Genomic DNA, 24,869 nt, shown 5'->3' with positions numbered 1-24,869 from the left:
CTGAGCGCTGGGTGCAGCGGTATTCTATGTTATTGCGAGGGCTGCTCCCGCGCTGGGCGCTGGGTAAGGCAGTGTTCTTGTTTTCTTTTTTTACACATTCTGCTGCTCCCGCGCTGGGCGCTGGGTGCAGCGGTATTCTTTTTTTTAATTTGGCCGCTCCCTCGCTCGGCGCTGCGGTATTCTCTTTGTATACCTGCTCCCTCGCTGGACGCTGGGCACGGCGTTGTTCTTTATGTCAGCTTTTGCCGATTCCCCGTGCTGAGCGTCTGGGGTGCGGCTGTGGGGCCTCTTGGTTGTGTGTGGGTTTGGCTTACCTGCTCTCCTTGGTCTCCTACTCCTGGCGTCCTCGCGGGGTGGTTTCTGTGATGCTTTGTAGACTAAGGGTGTGTGTTTATTTCAAGATGGAAGGGAAACACTCTGGAAAGCATCCTCGCCGGTCTTCTGGCTCAGATTCAGATCCTGTTGCTCAGCGCTCAGTGGGTGTGGACCTTGATGTGCTCCAGTCCATGATTGATAAGGCTGTGTCTTCTGCCTTGGGGGCTCGTGATGCTCCGGTGCCTTTGCTGCCTGCTGATTCTTCTCTGCCTGTCCCTGATTCTGATGGCTCAGATGATGAGCAGCATGGCCGTTTTGTTAAAGGCACTGAGTTGAAAGAGGTTCTGACGCACTTGAAAGATAATTTGGCTTTCCCTTCTGTTGCTCCCGCTGGCTGAGGATGATGATTACTTCTCCCAGTACCGCCGTAGGGAGCCTGACACCCTTCCTGTTCACAAGGCGGTCAGGGTTCTTCTGTCTCGTGAGTGGGCTGATGTTGAAAAAGCTGGTTTCCCACGGTTCCTCGCTAAGAAATATCCTCTCCAGGACTTTCTGTCCGAGTTTCCTCCTAGTGTTAAGGTGGATTCTCTCATGGTGGGTCTGGCTTCCAGTGGTTCTATCATTTCTGAGGACGCCTCGCCTAGTGACCCAGTGGATAAGAAGGTGGACGGTGCGGCTAGGCGGGCCTACTCCGCTGCTAACTTTTCAATTCGGGCAGAGGACTATGCCTCATATGTTGTACAGTCTCTGCTCCATGATTTCCAGGTCCTGTTAGTGGCCCTCCAGGAGGGGGAGGATGTTAATCCCCGTCTGTCCCTTATGGAACAGCAGGTTCGTTTGTTATCGGACATCACTTTTGACTCTTTCTCTGCTGCTGCTGACATTTCTGGCTCCATTATTTCTGCTCGCCGGAATATTTGGATGCGCTCCTGGAAGGTGGATGCTTCGCAGAAAGCCCTTCTTTCCCATTTGCCCTTTGATGGTTCCAAGTTGTTTGGGTCTCGGCTTGAGGATCTCCTTTAGAAATTGGTGGAGAATCGTAAACTCCTGACTCCTCTGCGGCCACCTCTGAGAGGGTGTGGTTTTGGTTACAGGCGTGCTTTTGGGCTCCCCCGACTCCTGCGAGGGGTACCTCCCAGCCCTTTCGTGGGAGGGGTCATGGCCGTGGCACCCCTTCTCTGCCAAGTCCCGGCAAACACCTGCTGGCCCTGCCCTCTGCCAAGTCCTGACTATCTTCGAGTGGGCGGCCGAATTGGTCTGTTCTCTTCCGCCTGGGCTCTTGACGTCACCGATCCCTGGGTTCTTCGTCTGGTGGTAGAAGGGTATTCTATCGTCTTCTCTTCTCCTCCGCCAGATCTTTTTGTCCCCACTCCTCGGAATCCTCTGAGGTTGTTGGGGGTTACGTCAGGGGATCTTCTCCAGAAGGGTGCCATCGTGCCTGTTACCGTGCCGGAGATGGGACAGGGTTGCTACTCTCTGATGTTCCTGGTGCTGAAGCCGTCTTGAGACTTCCGCCACATCTTGGACCTCATGACAGTGAACCTCTATGTGCCTTCCCAGAGAATCAGAATGGTGAGTTTGCAACGGATCCTGCCTCTTGTCACCTCTGGGGCCTTCCTGTCCTCCCTGGACCCTTCCTGTCCTCCCTGGACCTTTTGGGTGCTGATTAACACATTCCTGTGCATCCCCTCTCCCAGCGTTATTTGAGATTCTTTGCCCTGGGTCAACACTTCCAGATTTGTGTACTTCCCTTTGGGTTGGCTTCTGCACCTCAGGTTTTTACTAAGGTCCTGGCTCCCCTGGTGGGTCTTCTGCATGCTCAGGGAGTGCTGTTGTTTCCTTACCTGGACGATTGGTTAATTTCTTCCTCGTCTTTTCTGAAGGCCCTGGAGGATGTGACGCTGGTCCGGCTTTGCCTGAAGTCCCATGGGTTCCTGGTGAATGTCAGCAAGTCCCACCTTGTCCCGTCACAGGAGCTTCAGTTCATCGGTGCACTCTTCAACACCAGGTTGGGGTTGGTGTTTCTGCCTCCAGATCGCCAGCTCCGTCTCCGGTCTCATCTGACCTCCCTCCTGTCGAGCTCTTCAGCCTCCGCACGGACCTGGTTGGGGGTTCAGGGGGACATGTCTGCCTCTCTCTTCCTGGTCCCTTGGGCTCGCAGACACCTCTACCATCTGGTGTATCACCTTCTGGCCCACTGGGATCCGATGTCCCTGGACTACGAGGCCTCTGTTCCTGTGACTCCTGCCGTGTTGCTCCTGCTGCAGTGGTGGTTGGTGCCGAAACACCTGGCGAGGGGTGTTCCCCTGGATCCTCCCCTTCCCAGTACCCTGACCACCGATGCCAGCCCTTGGGGTTGGGGTGCCACCCTCGGGTCTCTCTATTCCCAGGGTGCTTAGTCCCCCACGGAGAGTTGGATGTCCTCAAACTGGAAAGAACTGGCTGCTGTCTTTAAGTCTCTCGTACACTTTGCTCCTCACCTGCGAGACTTGGGGGTTCAGGTCAAGACGGCCAATCAGGTGGCTCGTGCTTACTTGAACCATTTGCGGGGCACTCGCTCTCCTCTTTTGGCTCTCCTGGCGGATCAGATTGGGTCTTGAGCAGAGGACAATCTGCTGGGTCTGACGGCTATCTATCTGCCGGGGAGGGAGAATGGGCGTGTGGATCAGCTGAGTCGCCTTCTTCCCTCTTCTGTCTCTCTGTCCCTGTCTCCTCTGTTTTTTCGGGAACTGTCGGAGAAGTTCGGGAGGCCCTGGTTGGATCTCTTTGCGTCCCCTCAGGATGCTCTTCTGCCGAGGTTCTGTGCCCTTCTGTCTTGCGTGGATGCGTGGGGGGTGGATGCCCTGAGTTTCCCTTGGCCCCAAGGTCTTTATGCCTTTCCTCCTTTTCCCCTTCTCAGCAGGGTTCTGACAAAGATCAGGTCGGAAAGGGTGTTGGTACTTTTGGTGGCTCCCCTTTGGCCTCGCCAGTCTTGGTATCCCCTCCTTCTACGTCTAGCGGTTGCTCCTCCTTGGCGGTTCCCGCTTTCCTCACCTGTCTTGTCAGGCTCTCACCCAGTTGGCGCTGGGGGTTTGGAAATTGTAAGGCGAAGGCTAGTCTCCCTGGGGTGTTCCTCTGCTGTGGTATTGTCTACCCAGAATTCTCGTAAAGGCAGTACCCTTAAGATCTACAAGCGCCACTGGCGGAATTTCTCCGTTTGGTGTTCTTCCTGGGGGTTTCTCCCTGATTCCTGTGAAGGGGGTTCTGTTCTTGAAATCCTCCGGGATGGGTTTTTACTTGGTTTCTCTGTCTCTACACTCCGCAGCCAGTGGTCCATTAAGGCTGTCCGTGGGTCCGCTCTTGTTCCCTTTGAGGCCTTGGCTTCGCACCTTCTGCGCAGTTTCTTTCTTCGGCGGCCTGTCGTTGCTGCTCCTGTCCCTCCCTGGGATCTTCCCTTGGTCCTTCATGCCTTACATGATTCTCCCTTTGAGCCTCTGACTTCGGTCTCTCTGGAGTTTCTGACCCTGAAGAACAAGTTACTTACCTTCGGTAACGCTTTTTCTGGTAGATACAATATCTGCCTGTGGATTCCTCTCCTTGTGAATATCCCCTTGCGTCAGCAACATTCGGAAATTCTTTTTGTAGCCTCGCGCCGACGTGGACTCGGACGTCATAGAGACACGACATCGCTCGCGACTCCGCTGACGTCACCGACGCCTATAACAGGTCCACGCCGGCGTGATGACATCAGTTCCGCCCTTTTTTCCGTGCCATCGAGGCACACGGACGGACCAATGACAGTAGAAAGGTATACAGTATACACAGTACACAATAGTAAGGGCAAAACACACAGTGTAAAGCAAATGCAGGAAAGCAATAGAAACATTTCCATGACAACAAAATATATATACATTACATTACAGTAACTCTGGTATAGAAGAGTGGACAACGGGGAGGCGGGTGGGTCAGTGAGGAATCCACAGGCAGATATTGTATCTACCAGAAAAAGCGTTACCGAAGGTAAGTAACTTGTTCTTCTGATAGATACATCTGCCGTGTGGATTCCTCACCTTGTGAATAGAGTCCCACAGCAGTCCCCACTCCCGGAGGAGGGTGTCCACTCTTCTAAACCAGGAAATCCTGAAGGACAGAATGCGCAAAGTGGCCGTCCCTCCTCACTTTGGAATCCAAGCAGTAATGCTTCGCGAAAGTGTGGAGGGAAGACCAAGTTGCCGCTCTACAAATATCCTCCACAGGAACACCTCTAGCCAATGCAGAGGTCGAAGACTTAGCCCTTGTAGAGTGAGCCCTTATACCCTCTGGTGGTTCCTTACCGGCCAAAGAGTAGCAGATCTTAATGCAGAGGACGATCCATCTCGACAAGGTTCTTTTATGGACCGCTCTTCCTTTCTTGCAGCCAGCAACCCCAATGAAGAGCTGGTCATCCAATCTAAAGTCTTTAGATCTGTCCAAGTAAAAAGACACCGCCCTTTTGGGGTCCAGACGGTGTAGTCTCTCTTCCTCCTTAGAAGGGTGAGGAGGAGGATAGAAGGTAGGTAGGGTAATGGACTGACCAAGGTGGAAGGGAGTCACCACCTTAGGCAGAAAAGCAGCCCTGGTCCTAAGAACCATTCGATCAGCATGAATGGTCAAGAAAGGAGGCTTGAGACTAAGAGCTTGAAGCTCACTTACCCTCCTTGCCGAGGTTATTGCAACGAGGAAGACTGTTTTAAGAGTAAGAAGCCTCATGGGACATTTGTGAAGAGGCTCAAAGGGAGCACCCATCAGAAAAGTCAAGACAAGATTTAAGTCCCACTGAGGCACAATAAAAGGAGTAGGAGGGAACTTGTTTGTGAGGCCCTTCAAAAATCTTAAAACCACAGGAGACTTAAAAAGAGATGGCTGATCAGGCAAACAGAGAAATGCCGACAGCGCTGAAAGATAGCCCTTCACTGTGGCAACAGCAAGACCCTGTTGCGCCAGAGAAAGAGCAAACTGAAGAACATCAGACAAATGGGCTCTCAAAGGGTCAATAGATTTTTCCCCACACCACGTGACAAATTTCGACCATCTATAAGAATAGATGGACTTAGTGGAGTCACGCCTGGCTGACAAGATGACATCCACAACGCCAGGCGGGAGGGAAAAGGAATTCAGGTTGCCCCGTTCAATCTCCAGGCATGAAGGTGTAATGTCTGGAGGTGGGGGTGTAGAACCTGCCCCTCCATCTGAGAGAGGAGGTCTGCCCTGAGAGGGAGACGGAGCGGCGGGTGAGAGGAGAGGTGGAGAAGATCTGTATACCACACCCTTCTTGGCCAGTCAGGGGCGACCAATATGACTTGGGCCCGGTCTTGGCGAATCTTCCTCAGAACCCGAGGAATCAAAGGTATGGGAGGAAACGCGTAAAGGAGTTGATTTCCCCAACTCAACTGAAACGCATCCCCCAAGGCTCCTTGCATCGGAAACTGGAGACTGCAGAACAACAGGCAGTGAGCATTCTCGCGAGTGGCGAACAGGTCCACCCGAGGAGTCCCCCACATCCGAAAGATGTCGTGAACCACCTCTGGGTGAAGCCTCCACTCGTGGTCGGCAGAGAACTGCCGACTGAGACTGTCTGCACGAACGTTCAGAACCCCGGCCAGATGATTTGCCATCAGACAAATCTGATGGTCCTGACGCAGAGCCTCTCTGCAGAGACACTGCGACCCCACTCCTCCCTGTTTGTTGATATACCACATCGCGGTCGTGTTGTCCATCAGGACCTGGACCGAACGACCGCGAAGGGAAGGGAGGAAGGCCTTGAGCGCCAAACATATCACCCGCAATTCTAGAAGGTTGATGTGAAGCAACCTTTCCTCTGGAGACCAAAGACCCTTGACCTCCAGACCCCCAGATGAGCACCCCACCCTGGGGTGGATGCATCCGTTATCACTGTGGCCACCGGAGGAGGCAGCTTAAAAGGCTTCCCCTGAGACAGGTTGCCTTCCACGCCCCACCAAGACAGATCCGCCGCAGCTTCTCTGGAGATCCTCACTGACTCCCTGAGATCTCCGTTGTGCTGATACCACTGCCTGCGGAGGCACCACTGGAGCGCCCTAATGTGCCAGCGTGCAGGGTTGACCAACAGAATGCATGAAGCCATCAGACGGAGCAGGCGAAGGACCTTCAGGACTGGAACGACCGCTCCATTGTAAAATAAAGGAATCATTTCCTGTATGTCGTGAATCCTTTGAAGGGGGGGGAATGCACGACATACAGTTGTGTCCAGTACAGCACCTATGAACAGGTTGCGCTGGGAGGGCACCAGGTGAGACTTGGGTACATTTATCGAAAAACCCAACCTGTACAACAACTGGGTTGTCTCCTGCAGATGATGGAGCACTCTCTCTGACGACTCTGCCTTGATCAGCCAGTCGTCCAAATAAGGGAATACAGGAATCCCTGACCTTCTGAGATGCGCCGCCACCACTGCCATCACCTTGGTGAAGACTCGAGGCGCTGTAGTAAGACCAAACGGAAGGACCGCAAACTGATAGTGCTGCGATCCCCCGGTAAAACGGAGACACTTCTTGTGCGACTTCAGGATTGGGATATGAAAATACGCATCCTGCAAGTCGAGCGACACCATCCAGTCTTCTTCCAGCAGAGCCTGAAGAACCTGAGCAAGGGTGAGCATCTTAAATTTCTCCTGCTTTAGATAAAAATTCAACATCCTGAGATCCAGGATTGGACGAAGCCTGCCATCCTTCTTGGGTATCAGGAAATACCGGGAGAAGCATCCCTGACCCCTTTCCTGCTCCGGGACCACCTCTATCGCACCTTTTCTCAATAAAGTTTGAACTTCCTCCTGAAGGAGTAACAGGTGTTCCTCTGAGCAATATCCCTGACAAGGAGGGTAATTTGGAGGGAATTCCCGAAAGGGAAGGGCATACCCATTTTCTACGAGATTGAGATCCCAAAGATCTGATGTAACCGATTCCCAATCCCGTAGAAAGTGGGTAAGCCGACCCCCCACCGGACCCACATGATCCTGAATGGCAGATCTAGGGCTGCTTTTCCGTGGCTGGGGGGTTGGAGGAGGTGGAGGAGGAAGAGGCTTGACGTCCTCGAGGACGTGCTCTCTGCTTTCCCCTGTATGACCTACACAAGGTATTTTGCTGCTGCTGCTGTTGTTGCTGCTGCTGACCTTGTCTATATGAACGAAAGGAAGAGCGACCAAACCCTCTGAATTTCCTGGTTGTAGAACCTCTGATCTGAAGGCCAAGAGATCTAGCGGTTGCTCTGCTATCCTTGAATCTCTCCAAGGCCGTGTCTGCTTTTTTCCCAAAGAGTCCTTCACCATCGAAAGGCAAATCCAATAAAGCAGACTGCACATCAGCTGAAAAATCAGATGATTTCAACCAAGCCGAACGCCTTGTGGCAACCGCCGTGCCCATGATTCTTGCCACAGAATCAGCAGTATCGAGGCCGCTTTGGATGACCTGACGGGCTGCCGCTTGAGAGTCAGATAAAACTTCCTCAAAGTCTTTTCTGCTATCCTCCGGAACCTTAGGGATCAATGAACGCATAGAGTCCATAAGTGCATGTACATATCTACCCATAAGGCAAGTGGCATTAGATGATTTTAATGCCATACTAGCAGAAGAAAAAGTATTTTTGGCAACTTGATCCTGTTTCCTGGCCTCTTTGTCACCAGGCACCTGCGGAAAAGCACCAACCGACTTCTTAGAACAAACAGCCTGAATCACCAAGCTCTCAGGAGAAGGGTGGGGTGACAAGAAGGCAGGATCTTCAGGAGCCACTCTATACCTCCTAGCCACACTTTTCGAAACTGCAGGAGCAGAAAAAGGTTTCTTCCATACTTCCATAATGGGCTCCGTTAAAGCATCATTAAATGGTAGTAAAGGTTCCACCGCTGAGTTGGGAGAATGAAGAACCTCAGTCAGTAAATTTGACTTAAATTCGACAGTAGGTAAAGTCAAACCTAAAAGTCCTGCTGCCTTCTTCATAACAACGTGATATGGCTGAACATCTCTAGAGGGTGTATCAGGTCCCGAAGGTAAAGCCCATTCTGGAGAAAATTCAAGACCACTCGCCTCTGCCAGGTCCTCGAAATAATTCCCATCCAGCTCACCTTCTTCCAAGTCTGAATGAGACTCACAAAATCTCTGTTCATCTAGGAGACGTTGAGCCTCTCTCCTAGACCTCAGTTTAACTCGAAGTGCAGCCGGATCCAATGTCGAATCCGACGGCGCCGGAGCCGACGTCGGAATCGAATCCGAAGGCTTGGAAGGATGTTCCATAGACTTGCTTGGAGCCGGCGACGCCAGAGCCGGAGTCGTCGACTTCGGTCGAGCCGGCGTCGGTATCGGCGTCGACCCCGGTGGAGCCTGGTACTGCCACAGCGGGGTCGGGGCTGGCATATACGGCATGAAAGGTGCCGGAGCATATGAGTGAGGTACACCCAAATTAAAAGCCATTGGACCCATGGCACCCGAAGGTGCTCCAGAGGGGTGCCATGATCTTGAGAAAACACCATACATAGCGTTTAGAAACGCAGAAGGGTCCTGGCCTGGAGCTGGAAATGGTGGATGCTCAGGTTGACCTCGAGGCAGATTAGAATCTGTTATATTAACAGGATTCGAAGTCTCCTCTTCAACAGGAACTCCATCGGCGTCCTCCGGAGTCGAAGATGGAGCCGGAGACGGAGTCGGAGTCGGATCCGGAACCGGAGTCGGAGAATGGACTAGCGACTCCGAAGGTGAGGCCTCACCTTCCTGATCCGACACTTGTGGAGGAATTACCTTCGACTTCATTTTCTTGGGCGATTTCGATCTTGAGCCAGACCTATCATCCGAATGATGTCGGGACTCATGTCTCCTCTTCTTATGTTTTTTACGAGAACCGGAAGCATGATCAGATGAAGACTTCGAGACCGACGCCTCACGAGATCTCGACCTGGATCTCGACTTCGATCTCTTCGAGTGCTTTGAAGATCTTCTAACTTTACTCACCTTCAGCTTAGCCACAAGAAGTTTTGACTCTCTTTCTCGTAGAGCCTTCGGATTCATTTTCTGACACGACGAACACCCATCCACGTCGTGGTCAGAGCTCAGACACCAAATGCAGTCTTGGTGTGGGTCCGTAACGGACATCATCTTTCCACATTCTCTACAAGGCTTAAAACCTGTTTTCTTCGTCGACATGACAATCGAGTAAAAAGGGCAGAGAATGGAGAATCTAAGAAAAATAGTAACAAAGTCACCAGTAAAGCTATAGAGTATCCCGAAACCGTTAGCGTCGACGACGCGGAAAAAAGGGAACTGATGTCATCACGCCGGCGTGGGCCTGTTATAGGCGTCGGTGACGTCAGCGGAGTCGCGAGTGATGTCGTGTCTCTATGACGTCCGAGTCCACGTCGGCGCGAGGCTACAAAAAGAATTTCCGAATGTTGCTGACGCAAGGGGATATTCACAAGGTGAGGAATCCACACGGCAGATGTATCTATCAGAAGGTTTGCTTTCTGGTGACCATTACTTCTGGCAATCATTTGGGGGAACTTGGGGCCATGCTTTGTCATCCTCCCTTCTTGCGTTTTTTCCCGAAAAAGTGGTCCTCCGTCCTGACCCGGCTTTTCTTCCCAAGGTTCCCTCGGCTTTTCATTTGTCTCAGGACATTGTCCTGCCTGCCTTTTTTCCTTCCCCTTCCACTGCTGAGGAAATTCGGCTCCATTCCCTGGATTTGACCAGGGCTCTGGTGATCTACCTGGAGCGCACTGCCTCCTTTCGCCAGGTGGATTTCTTGTTTGTTACCTTTTGTGTTGCCCGGCAGGATCATCGCCATACCACGGACACTCTTTCCCGTTGGGTGCGTTCCACTGTCTCCCTGGCCTACCGCCATTCCGGTGTGTCCCTTCCCCTGGTTGTTCAAGGTCGCTCTACCCGGGGTTTGGCTTCGTCCTGGGCTTCCTTCAAAGGGGCTTCCCTTAAGGATCTTTGTGCTGCGGCTACCTGGTCCTCCCCTCACACTTTTGTTTCCCATTATCGGTTGAGGATGGGGGAGGTTTTTTCTGGGGATTTTGGTTCCGCTGTCCTTGCGGCTGTTCACTGATTGTGTTTCTTGTCTGCATTGATTAAAATTTGTATTTTCTGGCTTTATATTTCAGGATGTTTCCTGTATAGGTCCCACCCTTATAGGTCAGCTGGCAGGTACTTCCTGCCGGGTGACCATCTTGGGTGAGGACCTTTTTTCGATTGGGTGAATGCTGTGTCTGGATCACTGGGTGCTCCTATGTTACTGTGATGAGGGAGACTATGACTCAGAGTACTGAACATGACCGGTAAGTAACCGAGTCAATCCCCCGGTGCGCCGCGTGGGTGGGGGGCCGGTTTGGGGTCCATGGGGGCCGTTTTCGTTACAGGGACGTTTTTGCAGAATAGCTGCAAAATCGTCCCTATAACAAAATCGGCCGTAAACCGGCCCTGGCAAAGAGCTCGGCGGCACCCACAACCCCCCGGGGGGAGGGGGGCCGGCCAAGCACTTTGCCAGGGCCGGTTTTGGTTCCCAGTCCGGCCCTGAACACATCTCGCGCCCCTGAAAGCACGCACGCCAGGGTTACGGTGAACACATCTAGCGCCACTGAAAGCACGCACGCCAGGGTTAGGTGAACACATATCGCACGCACGCCAGGGTTAGGTGAACACATCTCGCGCCACTGAAAGCACGCACGCTAGGGTTAGGTGAACTCATCTGATGCCTTACCTTAAGGGTGTCAAGTGCGGTGAGGGCTGCTTCCAGAGCTGGGATTGCCTCTGCCAGGTCACTCTCGCACTCATTCTTAAGGGCCTGCGCTTCTGCGGCTTTCTGTGTTGCTACTTCCTCATCGGCCCGGACTGTCTTGCTTTTTGCTTCCACTTCAGCAGATTCCTTCTCTATAATCTATTGTAAAAAAAGTGTTTAATTACAATTGCCAATTTTCAAAACGTTACGTAACAAACGTTAATTAACAAAATCATTAACCGAGTACTGCAAGATAGAAAAATGGGAATTCCTAACTGGAAAAGCAAAACATGACAGCACTGTGTAGAGCGCATTAATAAAAAGATCACAAAACAGGGCAGCTTTTATATGGAAATCCTAGAAATGGTTATCAGTTCCCTGAGGTCGACCGTCTGAGCCTGCAGGTCTGTGGTTGTATGACCGCACAAGGCTGGGGAAATACCATGCATGCCTTTACAACGCATTTTTTATCCCGCATTTTTTTAGAACACATATGTTTTTGCACCACATGCGATTACCACGCATTGTTTATATGTATAAAAGCAATGTATTTGTAGCATGACCCCCCCCAATGACTTTAAATGCGTGGTGAAGACATGTGTTGTAAATGCATGTACGTGGTAAAAACATGTGTGTTCAAAAATGTGTGGTAAAGGCACAACATAGTAAAAACCTCGTTGTAAAGGCTGTTTCCCTTCAGTATCTGAGCTGGTTGCTGTACAGTTTGTTGTGGTTTTTTGTGGCCACCATTTAGGTTCTACAACGATTCGGAGGTTTAATGTGCTCATTTTCAGGGTACTTCCTGAGGGCTCTTACAGGTGCAGCATGGACTGCTTTATAACAGATCTTCTTTCACTTACAAACTTGGGCCCAACTGTTAGGTGATGGCACCAACGGTATCCCAGAGCGCTTTCCCCTTTGGTGTTCAGCAAGTGTTACATTTGTCATGCTTCTTGCCCAAAGTAAATGTTTGGCTACAGAGACTGAGGATCTTCTGGGATGGGCAATTAGGATTCATGGACACACTCTGCTACAAATGACCAATCACCTTATTGATCCATTTTTGTGACTCAAGAGGAATTGATTTAATAGCAAATGAAAGATGCAAATGATGGGTCAAGGACAGCTTCATATATCAGTACTCTATGGCACGAGGATTCTTCCGGGATCAATGCACCACACACTGCGAAAACGTACTTGCACCTGCTCTGCAGACTGGGCAGCAATGAAATCAGATCCACTACTTCAGACCAGTCCATCATTCTCTGAAAGATTACGGGCTCGATTTCAAAGACGGTGCCAGAAATCCCATGTTGCTGGCAGGTGCAGTCTGTGACTGCAACAGCCTGCACGAGGATGTCTGGAGAGAGTCCCTGGGCTCACATTCAGCAATGGAAGGAAAGGACAAAGATGAACTGGTTTAATAAGAGTGTAACTTATAGAGATTTCTGTGTGTAGTTCTCCAGTAAGAATTTGGTCATGTCCAGGACGGCAATGTCAAGTGAGCAATTGGTGTTGCTTTGATATTTCAACAGGTCTATGTGACTTGGAAACAGAGAATGGATTGTTTAAAAGGTATACTCGATGTTTAAGTTATAACTATGGTCCCAAGAGAGTCAAAGCCACAAGGAGAACAACTTCGGAGACATGGCGTTCCTATTGTATCAAATAGACATGTGAGAGCAGCTACCTATAAGTTCAAGGGCTGGTGCATGATCACAGGCTAAATAGGCCTGGAAGAGCAGAAAGCCATATGTTCAGGTGCTGGGGTATGATTGAGACCAAATAGGAATGGAAAAGTAGGCGCAACTGGAAGTCAGTTGGGGGCCTCAGGACTACCGGGCCCCGACTCCTTTGAGTAGGGCGGTGGAGTGAGCCTGCAGGAGTGCCGAGTGGCTGCATTTAAGGAGCCTTTGCTTCTGTGCGAAGACCAGGCCAAGAGTGGGCCCGTCTTCACCCAGAGGAGGGCGGGCTGGGGCATTCCTCCTTCGCTGGGATACTAGTAGGTATTGCAAAAAAAATCTCCACATTTCCTTAGGACTTGTGTGGTTTTCTTCTACAATGTGAAAGCGTATACCACCTGCTAACACAACAATGTCACACTCTGGCACCTCCTTGGAGGGATTTATTCAGCGTGCTGATGGCGTGCTCAATAAAGAAATTGAGCTGGCAGAGGGCCACCATTCTCTTTCCTCCCCTCTTGTGACTCCTGCTGTATTAATGTCAACAGTCTCTGAAACAGGACCCGTGATTTCCATCGCTCCTATGGGACCGAGTTCCCTTAATCCCCTTCCTGGCTCTCCCTCCACATTGCCTCATGTGCCCTTGGAGCCAGAAATTCGAGTGTTAACTTCAACCTCTGACGGTCCTCGAGGGAGAAGGAACGTGCAATAAACCCACGTATATCTCCCAACATCCTGCAAAGGGACTCTGTGGACTATGATGAGAAGATCAAAGACTTATTGGGCTTTATATATGTGAAAAGGTCATCGGTGCGATGGAGGTCAAACTGAAGCCAATTTTGAACATCTGACGGAAATTGAAGCAGAACTAAGTAAACAAAATATGTCCTTACTTGGGCAGTTGCCAACCTGCAGCCACCATTTCCCTCGCCTCTTCCACTGCTAGAGGAAGTAATGTTGATTCCACGAGAATTTATCCCTCAGACAGGGTGGCCATGCAGCGATCCACCCTAGTCAATGGTGTGCCATAGGGGGCGAACAGGCCTATTTGAGTGGGGATAAGAGCGGCGATAAATGTGAGAAATAACCTAACTCTGCTGTAATTGACCTTCCTCCCGAGGCATGTCATTATGTGACAGTGTTATCAAAGTGCCCTGCTTGCCTGCCAAGACGATTGAGTCATTGGCCCAGCTCAAGAATAAATTCCACCACAGGTTACATACAGGGCACGAGTCGGGGGGGGGGGTTACACAAGGGTGGACGGCGTCCACCCACTATTTTCACAGGGTAAACACCGTCCACCCTGCCAAGAATGTGGGCCGCACTGAATAATGTGCTGAACTTGTCCCCGTATAATTTCCAAACATCGGGACACTTTCAGCAGCGCCTACAGGGTGTCTTCTTTCCATCTGCAACAAGCAACAACGTGCAGGCAGGGACTGGGTTTTCTTCTTTAAGAGTCCTGCTGGGGCCATAACAAAGGCCGAATTTGAGGGGCCATCAGGCCTCCTTTTGTTTGAGTCTCTTGGCTTGGAGCTGTCAGGAACGTCACACCTAGATGCACATGAAGCAGAGGGGAAACAAAGGCTCACACCTTGTTAGCACTTCACACATACTTAAGAGAGGCAGCTTTTCACTTTGTTCAGTCCCTGTTTAGGACATATGCATGCACTGTAAGAATATCAGATGTGTTGCTCTTTTCTAGCATTTACACAAAGCAAATTGCATTTATATAGAGCTTACTGCACCTGAGGAGGCATTGAAATAATTTAAGTACCACTATTTTGTCTTTTATAGCCCACTCATCCCAGTGCAGTGTGTGAGAGCGCTTTACATCAACATGTGCATAATACATGTACAATAAATTATTCAAGTTTGTAAATGAATGTATAGGATATGTTACATAAAACTGGGGGATTGGAAGGTGTAGAAGTCACATATCTTCCTTAGCTCACTGCTAGTATCCTCGCAATGCTCTAAAAAGTACACGTGATAGACCTGCTAAACATATATGGTAGGGCTTTAGATCTGATGTCACTTCTTGTGATGCCCCTTCCTGTAAATTCGTGGCTTGTGATGCCACATTCTATGATGTCAGTTCCTGTGGTGCCATGTGTGATGTCATGCAATGTGATGTTGTGTGCAGTGATGTCACTTGCATACTGCCTAACTAGGTTAGACCCCCTAATTCTTTGTATAGGACTTGTGCCCTGGTTACATACGTTTGCCCACTTTCCTTACTCAGAAGCACCCAGCATTTTGATGGTTCGATGTGTAGGATGGGTATTGTGTGATTGTCAACCTCAAGCTCATAGTAAATTGTCAGTGGGTGAGTACACTACTCTCCTTTTCGGTAGTTGAACCCCACAAGTGGCCTCAGGAAACTCAGGGCTACTTTTTTTCCTTCTTAAAGGACAAGTCTCTTTTCTTAATCAATATATGCAGAGTCTTTGGAAATGTTGTGAATCACCTACTCTTCACTTGCTGGCCAAGATATTGGCCAGCCACTCAGGCTCCCACTATGTTATCGTGGCTGGCGACTTAAATCTTACATACAAACCTCATGCCATCATCCAGGATTTATTTTGCGAGGAAGCTTAAATGTGGGAAATCCAAGAGTTAAAATCTCAATTAGAAAGAAATCACCCAAGGGCTGCACTCCAAGTAGTGGATCTTACTTTAGCCAATGGCTGCGAGCATGGTATGGCCGCCCACTCTCTGATGCCACACCTGCTCCCACAGCCACATTCAAAAGAGGCTCACACGTAAGTTTTATTGACTACCTTCTTTTAGATCTTAGGCTACGGAGGTGGATAGATGGATGATATAGCAGTGACGGAGCGGGAGGAGAGCGACACCTAGTGCTTAACATGAGGCAGTTGATGTTCTTCGTCCCCTCTTCCTACACTAAAATGTACAAACAACAGTTGAAGGTCACGAATAATCGTAAAAACGTGAAGGGGGAGGCAGTGCGCTCACCTCGAGCCGCACTGACGGAGGTCATGTGTGACAATCGGGGGAATAGTGAGGTGATTATTGCTGAGAACATTAAACTCTTTGACAAACTCAAACATCTTATCCTTATACAGTCAACAAATATTTCGCGGGAGGGCACCACGAATGGGTGGTTGACTCAGTCCTGTAGAGAGGCCAAGAATACGCCCCTTAGGGCAAATAAAAAACAATTAGCAAAGATATAAAGAGATAAATAAGGACGCTAAGAGTGCACTATTGGTTTGAAATAGAGCAAGCACAAGCTGCATTGAGGTGTAAAAGTTGGACTGATCTCCTAGAGCCTTAGGGGTTAGATGTATCAAGCCTTTTGCGATTCGCAAAGAATTTCGGCCTTTGCGAATCGCAAAAGGCTTTTTGGGAAAAATCGCAAAATAAGGAATCGCAAAAATTTGCGATTCCTTATTTTGCTTAAGCATTTAAGGAATCGCAAATTTTGCGATTCCTTAAATGCGATGTAAGTGGGTTTTAGAAATTGCGAATTTGTGTTAAGAAATCGCAAATTACCACCAACTTGTAGTTGGTGGTAATTTGCGATTTCATTTAAAAATGCCCTATTTGGCATTTGTGAAGGTGGCATGTGACGCACATACATGCACATAGGGCATGTATGTGCGCCATATGCACACACATGTAAATTTCAGGGGTGCAGCAGGGTGTCTTTGAGACACCCCTGCACCCTTGAAATTATTCTCAATTTGCGAATTCGCAAATTGTGATTCGCAAATTAAGAAATATTTCACAATCATTCCTATGGGCCTCCTGGCCCGTAGGAATGCATGGGAAATTATTCCTTAATTGCGAATTCGCAAATTGCGTATTCGCAAATAAGGAAGACTAAGAAATCGCTAAAAAATAGCGATTTTCTACATACATTCCATTTTGCGATTTCTAAATAGCGATTCCTTAAAAATCGCTATTTAGAAATCGCAAAATGGAATCTTGATACATCTACCCCTTGGTCTATTAACGACTAGAAAAGATTCTGGAGTCTAGACAGTGTAGGTGGCGGGAATTCTAGGATCCCAGCTGAGACGTCTATATTGCCCTGTGAGTGGGCTGCTCACTTTGGTAACCTTTACTCATGTGCGCATGACACAGACGCGGTTCTACTTCGAATTCGCCCTGTACTCCCGTACTGTTCTCTCTAGCAGAGATCGCCCTTGCGATTGAAACATTGAACATGGGAAGGCTCGGGGATTAGACAACATCCCATCTGACCTTTTCAAATCCGACTCTAATATTTGGATCCCTTTTATCAACACCATTACAAATGCAATTACAGCAGGGGCAGTGATGCTGTCCACATGGAAAGAGGCATAGATTTCCCACGTCTTCAAGAAGGGGAATCCTAATATCTCCTCCAACAACCGCCCAATTAGCCTTCTGGACAACTTCCAAAAGATTTTCTGCAAACAAGTTCTGGAGAGGCTATTGGGGTGGATTCATGATAACCACATCCTGTCTAATTTGCAAGCAGGTTTCAGATACGAAACCAGTTCAATCGGTCAGGTCTTTTGTTTCCCTTTGGTTAAGTGGAAAACATATCAAGAGTTTGTCCGCCTGCTGCCCATCATATACCAAGGGAGCAAGCGCGACACGACTCTCTTCTGGAATGGATGGAAATACATCTGCCAAAGAATCCCACAAAGCATGGGTAAAACGAGCAACATCACAAGAAGTATTGGTGGACCTCAAAGCCAAGGTGGAGGCGACAATGTGCCTGCCACAAGTATCCATTCGTTTAGCTTCCCTATCTGAAAGGGTAGGTGGTAAAGAACCGATATTTTGTGCAGCCAAAGTAGTCTGTACCACAAAGCTTTAACAAGTAGGATGTTTCATAAGACAGGCCGGGTCATCAAGGGCTGGACGATGTCCATGAGAAATGGAATGCTCAATAGTAGGGTGTGTATTGGATCTGGTCCAGCCCCCTAACAAGATGTCAGATAAAGCCTCACAATAAGGAAGCACTGACTCCTATTTGGCCTGACTCCGGTGCAAAATGTCCAATAAAGGGTCCCTGGACATAGCCACAGGTGGAAGTGGCATGTTTAAAACTAAGCGTGGGCGTAAAATCCGTTTTGCGGGCGAATTTGCGGATTTTTGACGATTTCGCGATCCGCGAATCGCGCAAAATTGCCCAATAATCCACAAATTCGCAAGCTATGAATTATTTTGCTTGGTCGCGCTTGAAAAATACAATATCGCGCGCGCGGCGTTGACTCTGAGCCTGCTGAGTTGTTTTTCTCCTGTTTTTGCGTGTGCTGCGCCATTTTTGATCTTGCTGCGTGATCGCGCGAGAGTTTTTTCGGCTTGCCATCTTGTACGGCGAGAGTTTGACAACGCGAGTACGTCATAAATGCCCGCGACGGCGCGCAGCTGACTTCCGGCGGGAGATTTGCACAGCGCTCGTTCGCGAAATTGCAAAGATTGCAATTCAGCACAAGAAATCCACCGCAGGAAGCATAAACCTTGTGAAAATGATGATTTTGATAAGAATAACTCCTCAGATTGACATTTGGCTGCACTTTTTGGTGCAGGAGTCCATTTTTTGGGGTGGGAGGAAGGAAGTGCCCCAGAGTCTCCAACTTCCTGTTCCTGTACACCAGGCTCCTTCCAGTGCTTTGTCCATGTCCTGGTCACTTTTCATTTGGCTGTGGAGCTGGAAGGATTACTATTTTTGGCTGCTGCTGGATATTTGTATTCGAGGACTTTTTGGACTTTGGAGTTTGGATCACTTTTGGACTTGAGATTTTACAAGTAAGTTGGTGTTGTTTGTTTGGGGCATTGCAGTTGAGGCAACTCCAGTTCTAAAACTTTTTTCACAACTTTAACAAAATATATATTGTGGTGGTAGCTAGCCACAGAATCCAGTAGGCCCAGGGTCGGTCATGGGTGCATGAAACAACTGTTTCTCTGATTTTTTTTTTACTTAATTCTCATTTATGTCATGGAATTTTAGCTCACTGTTTTATGTTTTTTATTTTTTTTTATTTTGGGGTGCCTGTAAAGCCTCACTAGCCAGTAGACCCAGGGGTAGTGAGTGGTGCATGGGCCTAGTCTTTCTGTGGGGTGTCTTGAATGTAAACATCATTGAGGGCATGGATGGCATGGGATTGTGGTTATTTTTATGTGTTTTTCGATTTTTGGGGGTGTTGTTGGGGACTGGGCATGTGGGTGGGGGCCATTTTGAGTGCTGGTACAGGCAGGGCCTGGCCATGTGCTGGGGGGCAGGGGGCCATTTTGAAGGCAGGCAGTGTTCTCAGGCCTGCACCCATTTTGCCTAGCTTTCACCCATTATGCCCAGGGGTACTCAGTGGTGCATGGGCCTAGTCTTTCTGTGGGGTGTCTTGAATTTAAACATCATTGAGGGCATGAATGGCATGGGATTGTGGTGATTTTTATGTGTTTTTCGATTTTTGGGGGTGTTGGTGGGGACTGGGCATGTGGGTGGGGGCCATTTTGAGTGCTGGTACAGGCAGGGCCTGGCCATGTGCTGGGGGGCAAGGGGCCATTTTTAAGGCAGGCAGTGTTCTCAGGCCTGCACCCATTTTGCCTAGCTTTCACCCGTTATGCCCAGGGGTACTCAGTGGTGAATGGGCATAGTCTTTCTGTGGGGTGTCTTGAATTTAAACATCATTGAGGGCATGGATGGCATGGGATTGTGGTGATTTTTATGTGTTTTTCGATTTTTGGGGTGTTGGTGGGGACTGGGCGTGTGGGTGGGGGCCATTTTGAGTGCTGGTACAGCCAGGGCCTGGCCATGTGCTGGGGAGCAAGGGGCCATTTTGAAGAAAGGCAGTGTTCTCAGGCCTGCACCCATTTTGCCTAGCGTTCACCCATTATGCCCAGGGGTACTCAGTGGTGCATGGGCCTAGTCTTTCTGTGGGGTGTCTTGAATTTAAACATCATTGAGGGCATGGATGGCATGGGATTGTGGTGATTTTTATGTGTTTTTCAATTTTTGGGGGTGTTGGTGGGGACTGGGCATGTGGGTGGGGGCCATTTTGAGTGCTGGTACAGGCAGGGCCTGGCCATGTGCTGGGGGGCAAGGGGCCATTTTGAAGGCAGGCAGTGTTCTCAGGCCTGCACCCATTTTGCCTAGCTTTCACCCATTATGCCCAGGGGTACTCAGTGGTGCATGGGCCTAGTCTTTCTGTGGGGTGTCTTGAATTTAAACATCATTGAGGGCATGGATGGCATGGGATTGTGGTGATTTTTATGTGTTTTTCGACTTTTCGGGGTGTATAACTGATGTTCCTCTGTCTTCCATTGCTTTTAGGTGCACAAGAGAACCACCAGTGCCAGGAAGAAGTCCTGCAGTGGTGTGTGCAGCACAACGTCACGCGACGTCACGTGTGGCCACAGACAAGACAACTCTGCAACTCGTGCAACTGCGGCCTGCTGTTCTGACATCTGAAGAAGATGGGCCCAAAGAAAGGTGGCCGCAGCGCCTCAGCGAAGAAAGTTGCCAGTGCCACTGCCAGTAAGAAGGAGCAGAAGAAGCAAGTGGCACCACCTACCAAGGAGACGGGTGTGCCCACCGACACCTTTTTTTGGGGGAAAAAAACTACGCCTGCAGCAGCAGCGGTGTCCGCCAGGGAACAAGCTGGAAGCAGCACCTCCGCCTCATTGGGGTCAGTGCCACCACGCCAAGTTAGGTCCAAGACCATGAGTGCTGCTGCGGCAGTCTCTTTGGTTGTTCAATCACCATCGACCAGTGATGTTGGCTCATCACAAGAAAGTACCATCCAATCAACGCCGGGTGTAACTCAGCTGGCGAGTGTCCAACAATCACAGTCGCAACAACAACCACAAGTGAAACTAGTACAAGCGCAAGTACATGGGCAAGGAGAGGCGCAAGTACATGGGCAAGGAGAGGCGCAAGTACATGGGCAAGGAGAGGCGCAAGTACATGGGCAAGGAGAGGCGCAAGTACATGCACAAGGAGAGGCACAAGTAGAGGTGCATGGAGAGGTGCCACTAGAGGTTCATGGAGCGGCACAACTGCCTACAACGCTTGTTCCTCCAGAAGTAGGGGCACATCAGGAAATTGATATTCAAGTGGAAGAATCATCCGAGGAAGCCACTCCTCCTGAGGATGATCCATTGTCTTCCAGATGCCCAGCAAGAAAAAGGTTAAGGAGGGCTGCTACTACTACAAGTTCTTCTTCAAGTCCCCTTCATTCGGATGACCTTGATCGGAACCCACCAATGCAGTCTGACAGTGAGGCACGCCATGAGCCGACAAAGGTAGCTAAGCCTAAAAGGAAGGTTCCCGCAAGGCTTCGACTTATGGTTGCTGACGATGAATAAGAAGTGGTGCCTTCTGCTGCTGATGAAGAGTCTGACGATGACCCAGTCATCACAGATGTCACTCCAGCCACAGCGGGCATGCAGCAGACAAACATTTTAACCCTAGCCCGAATGACTGCTGAGCGGGATGTGGTCGGCGTGGCACTGGTACCACCACCAACGCAGTTAACTACAACACCAACACGACCTCCAGCTTCCATATTGTCTCGTCAGAAGGGCCGGCAGGGACCTCCATCCAGCTCGACCTCCATTACCTCAAGTAGTGGTGCTGTAAGTGAACATCAGAAACAAATTCAGCCACGCCCATCCTCCACTTTATCTGGCATTGAAAGTCAAAATAGCGCCTCCACCACCAGCAGACATCTCCAGTCCCCAGTTTGGGACTTCTTTACTGTTAGCAAAGAGGCGGAAAACGTGGTCGTTTGTTCGATTTGTAAAGTATCAGTTAGTCGGGGTAAGCTTGGTACCAACTATGGTACCGGAGGCCAGAAAGGGCATCTCAAAAAACACCACCCTGTCCAGTGGTATGCGCACCTAAGTAAGATCCAGGAAGTCCAAAGTAGAACTGATCCAAATGTATCCATTGACATTGCATCTGATGATGATGACGAGAGGCTGATCGTGCAGGGGGGAAGTGAAGAAGCGACAGACATTTTTTCTGGTACACCCAGTACCCCTGGCAGCAGCACTGCAGTGGTAGCGCCCACACCCTCTACCCCTGCAACATGTATGAGGCACACTAAGAGTCTGGGACAGACACCAATGCAAAAAACTAAATCAATGAGCCTAACTGGTTTGAAGTCTGCATCATCATCATCATCACGTAAAACGGTCCAGCGCACCATTAGCAGCATGTTTTGGTCGGATGCTCCATTTGAACGCAACCACCCAACGGTGCGTCTGTATAACGCAAAGCTGGCTAAAATGCTAGCGCTGGACCTTCTCCCTTTCTCTTTCGTGGAAGGGGTGGGTTTTCGTGAATTGGTGGCAACAGTCTGCCCTAAATTAAAGGTTCCTAGCCGGTCCTATTTTGCAAGGGTTGCTGTTCCAGCACTACATCAAGATGTGCTGGAGGTGATTGGCGTAGCTATTCTGAAGAGTGCTGTTCAAACTATCCACATGACAACAGACATGTGGACCAGTTGCCAAGCCCTTGATTACATGTGCATCACTGCACACTGGGTCTCTTTTGCAGGGGGTGAAAAACAGTTAAAACACAAAGATGTTGACACGGAGGAAGTTTTTCAAGCTACTCGCAAACATGCAACAGTAGGCATGTTTGCCATGGAGAAATCTCACACTGCACCTAACCTTTTGTAGGAGTTTAACAGGAAGGTCAATGAATGGCTGCATCCAAGAAAGCGCACAGTTGGTTATGTTTCCACGGATAATGGCAGTAATATAGTTAAGGCCATGCAGGAAGGTGGCTAATTCAGAGTGCCGTGTTTGGCGCACAGTATTAACATCGTGGTGCAAGCCTTCTTGAAAACAGAAGAGCCAGTCATCAAAGTACTGACCATCTGCCGAAAAATCTGTGCACATTTCAACCATTCTTTTAAGGCCCGCAAGCAGCTGAGGAGCCTTCAATATGAATGCAAACTGCCAGTCAAAGGACTAATCCAGGTGGTGGCAACACGTTGGAACTCAACCTTTTACATGCTTGAGCGTCTGTCTGAGCAGTGGGAGGTAATACATGAGTTTGTCTTTAAACTGGGTTCTACTCACAAAGACTTGATGCTAGAGTTGGAGGAATGGAAGCTAATTGCAAGCCCGACAGACATGCTTCGTCCTTTTGAGCTCTTCACGCGTTTAGTCAGCAGGGAGGACTGTTCTATGAGCAAAGCTATCCCATTGTTGCGCATGCTAGAGCACCAACTGAAGGAGGTGTCTTCAACGTTCCGAGATGATGGTGAAAAGCGAGAAGCATATGGTTTGGCGGAGAAGTTATTATGGCGCCTACTTGACAATGAAAGGCTTAAAAAGATACATACAGAACAACATTACATTTGTGCCACTATTCTTGATCCACGGTACAAAAAGGCACTGCCCACCAATACTTTCATTCCTTTTTCTGAAGCAGATGTTTCAAACTACAAACATTGGCTAGCTGTGTCAGCCACTCGGTTCGAAAAAGACCGGCAGAACCTTCAAGGAGGCAGCACAAGTACAACTGAATCAGCAGGCCATCCGGCGTCAAGTTCCACTTCTCAATCCGTGGCCGGAGGGAGTCACTTTCCCTCACAGCCGTGAACGACACCAGCAACATCATCATCCTCACCTGCACCAGGCCGCAAACAAATATTGTCGGAAGGGGATTGGCTAACTCAGCAAGGGTTAGCTCGGTCCACTGATGAAAAGGTCGCAGATGGTACGCAAAGTGGATCAACCCTGGAGAACCTTGAGTCGGTGGTGCAGGCCTATCTGGATGACCCAACAGAGGTCTGTCATAATGAGAACCCATTGGGATATTGGTATACGAAAAGCTCAAAATGGCGACTGATCACCAATCTGGCTCTAAATTATTTGTCTTGCCCACTCGCAAGCGTGTCTTCTGAACGTGTTTTCAGTGCTACTGGTGCCATTGTTACTTCAAAAAGGACCCGCCTTTTGCCAAAAAATGTGGAGAGGGTAACAATAATCAAGATGAATCAGCACTTCATACCACCCGATTACAAAATACGTGCATGCACGCAGGAAGAAGAGGACACCGACTTAGGTGACGACGACGGAAGTTCTTCTCGGTCACCAGACCTACTCCGGTCTCAATTCATAGACTTGGAGGACGAGCTCTGCTTCCCTGACACCGAGGACTGAAAATTACTTCCTTTTTTCCGTACTTATTCACTTTTATTCCTGTGTGTCTTTCTTTGTTTTGCTACTTTTACCACAACAAAACTCTAATCACCTAATCACAATAAGTCCATCATCAGCACTGTCTTCATCTTATTTTCCTTATTGATTTGAAGGTGCCACAGTCTGCATTCAGATGTTCAAAAGTTCACAACACAATCATGCTCCTCTATCCTCCTCCTCCAGACTCCCCCTATCCATTTCCTCAAGGCAGATGGATGGATTATGGAGAAAAAACAAACTTTGTCTTCGTAGACGAGTCCCCTCAAGTGGGACTGAAATAACTGACTGACTACATGCTTGCTGATTGTTGACAGACCTACTTCTGAAATTTACAGGAGAGGCTGCCCTGTGGGCCCTCACTTTCCAAAGAAGATGCGGACATAAAGTAGAACAGGTAATGAATAATGAGAAGATGGCATGCAGTGGACAGCAATGGCTGTCTGTCTCTGTTGAAACCAATTGCGGTTTGTTTTTTGTGAACAGCGCAATTTGCCATGTTTTCAGTATACCAGTATTGCAGGTTTTTGGGTTTATTTGGGGGTGTTCTAGATTTGCGGTGCTGGGTCGGGGGTCTGGGAGCACTGCTGGCACAGTCTAATGTTGATTGCATTTGTTTTTCAGGAAATCCATGGTGGAAAAGGGGAGTTAGGGCCTAGCTGCACAGCGCATTTGGGCTGAAATCCAGGTTGGCCTGAAATTTGCTACGTCTCACTTTTTAAGGTTTTGCTTTTTGGGTGTTAGGGGGTCTTCTACTTTTTTCCGCCTGGGTTGAGAGGTCTGGGGGCGTTGCTGTGAATGTCTAATACCGGATAAAAGTGTTTTGGAGAAAATCGTTGTTGAAAAAGATTTTGCGTTTTTGCTCACTTGCTTGTCTTTGGGGTGCTGTTTGGGGGCTTCCTGGTGTTTGGGGTGGGTTTTGGGGTCTTGGAGCAA

At 49.3% G+C, this 24,869-nt stretch overlaps 1 protein-coding gene across 1 annotated transcript in view; it reads right to left on the bottom strand.

Moving 5' to 3' along the window:
• Positions 1 to 24,869, bottom strand: part of DNAH12 (dynein axonemal heavy chain 12) — a 1,534,490-nt gene that overhangs the window by 630,783 nt on the left and 878,838 nt on the right. The window contains exon 49 of the mRNA XM_078661571.1: positions 11,056 to 11,232. Within this exon, the coding sequence (XP_078517697.1) occupies positions 11,056 to 11,232 (177 nt within the window). The remainder of the gene's footprint in view (positions 1 to 11,055; positions 11,233 to 24,869) is intronic.

Source organism: Lissotriton helveticus, chromosome 9, assembly GCF_964261635.1.
Source record: "Lissotriton helveticus chromosome 9, aLisHel1.1, whole genome shotgun sequence".
In the NCBI taxonomy this organism is placed as follows: domain Eukaryota; kingdom Metazoa; phylum Chordata; class Amphibia; order Caudata; family Salamandridae; genus Lissotriton; species Lissotriton helveticus.
The sequence above is the reverse complement of the archived record's forward strand: the minus strand, read 5'-3'. Positions and strand labels throughout refer to the sequence as shown.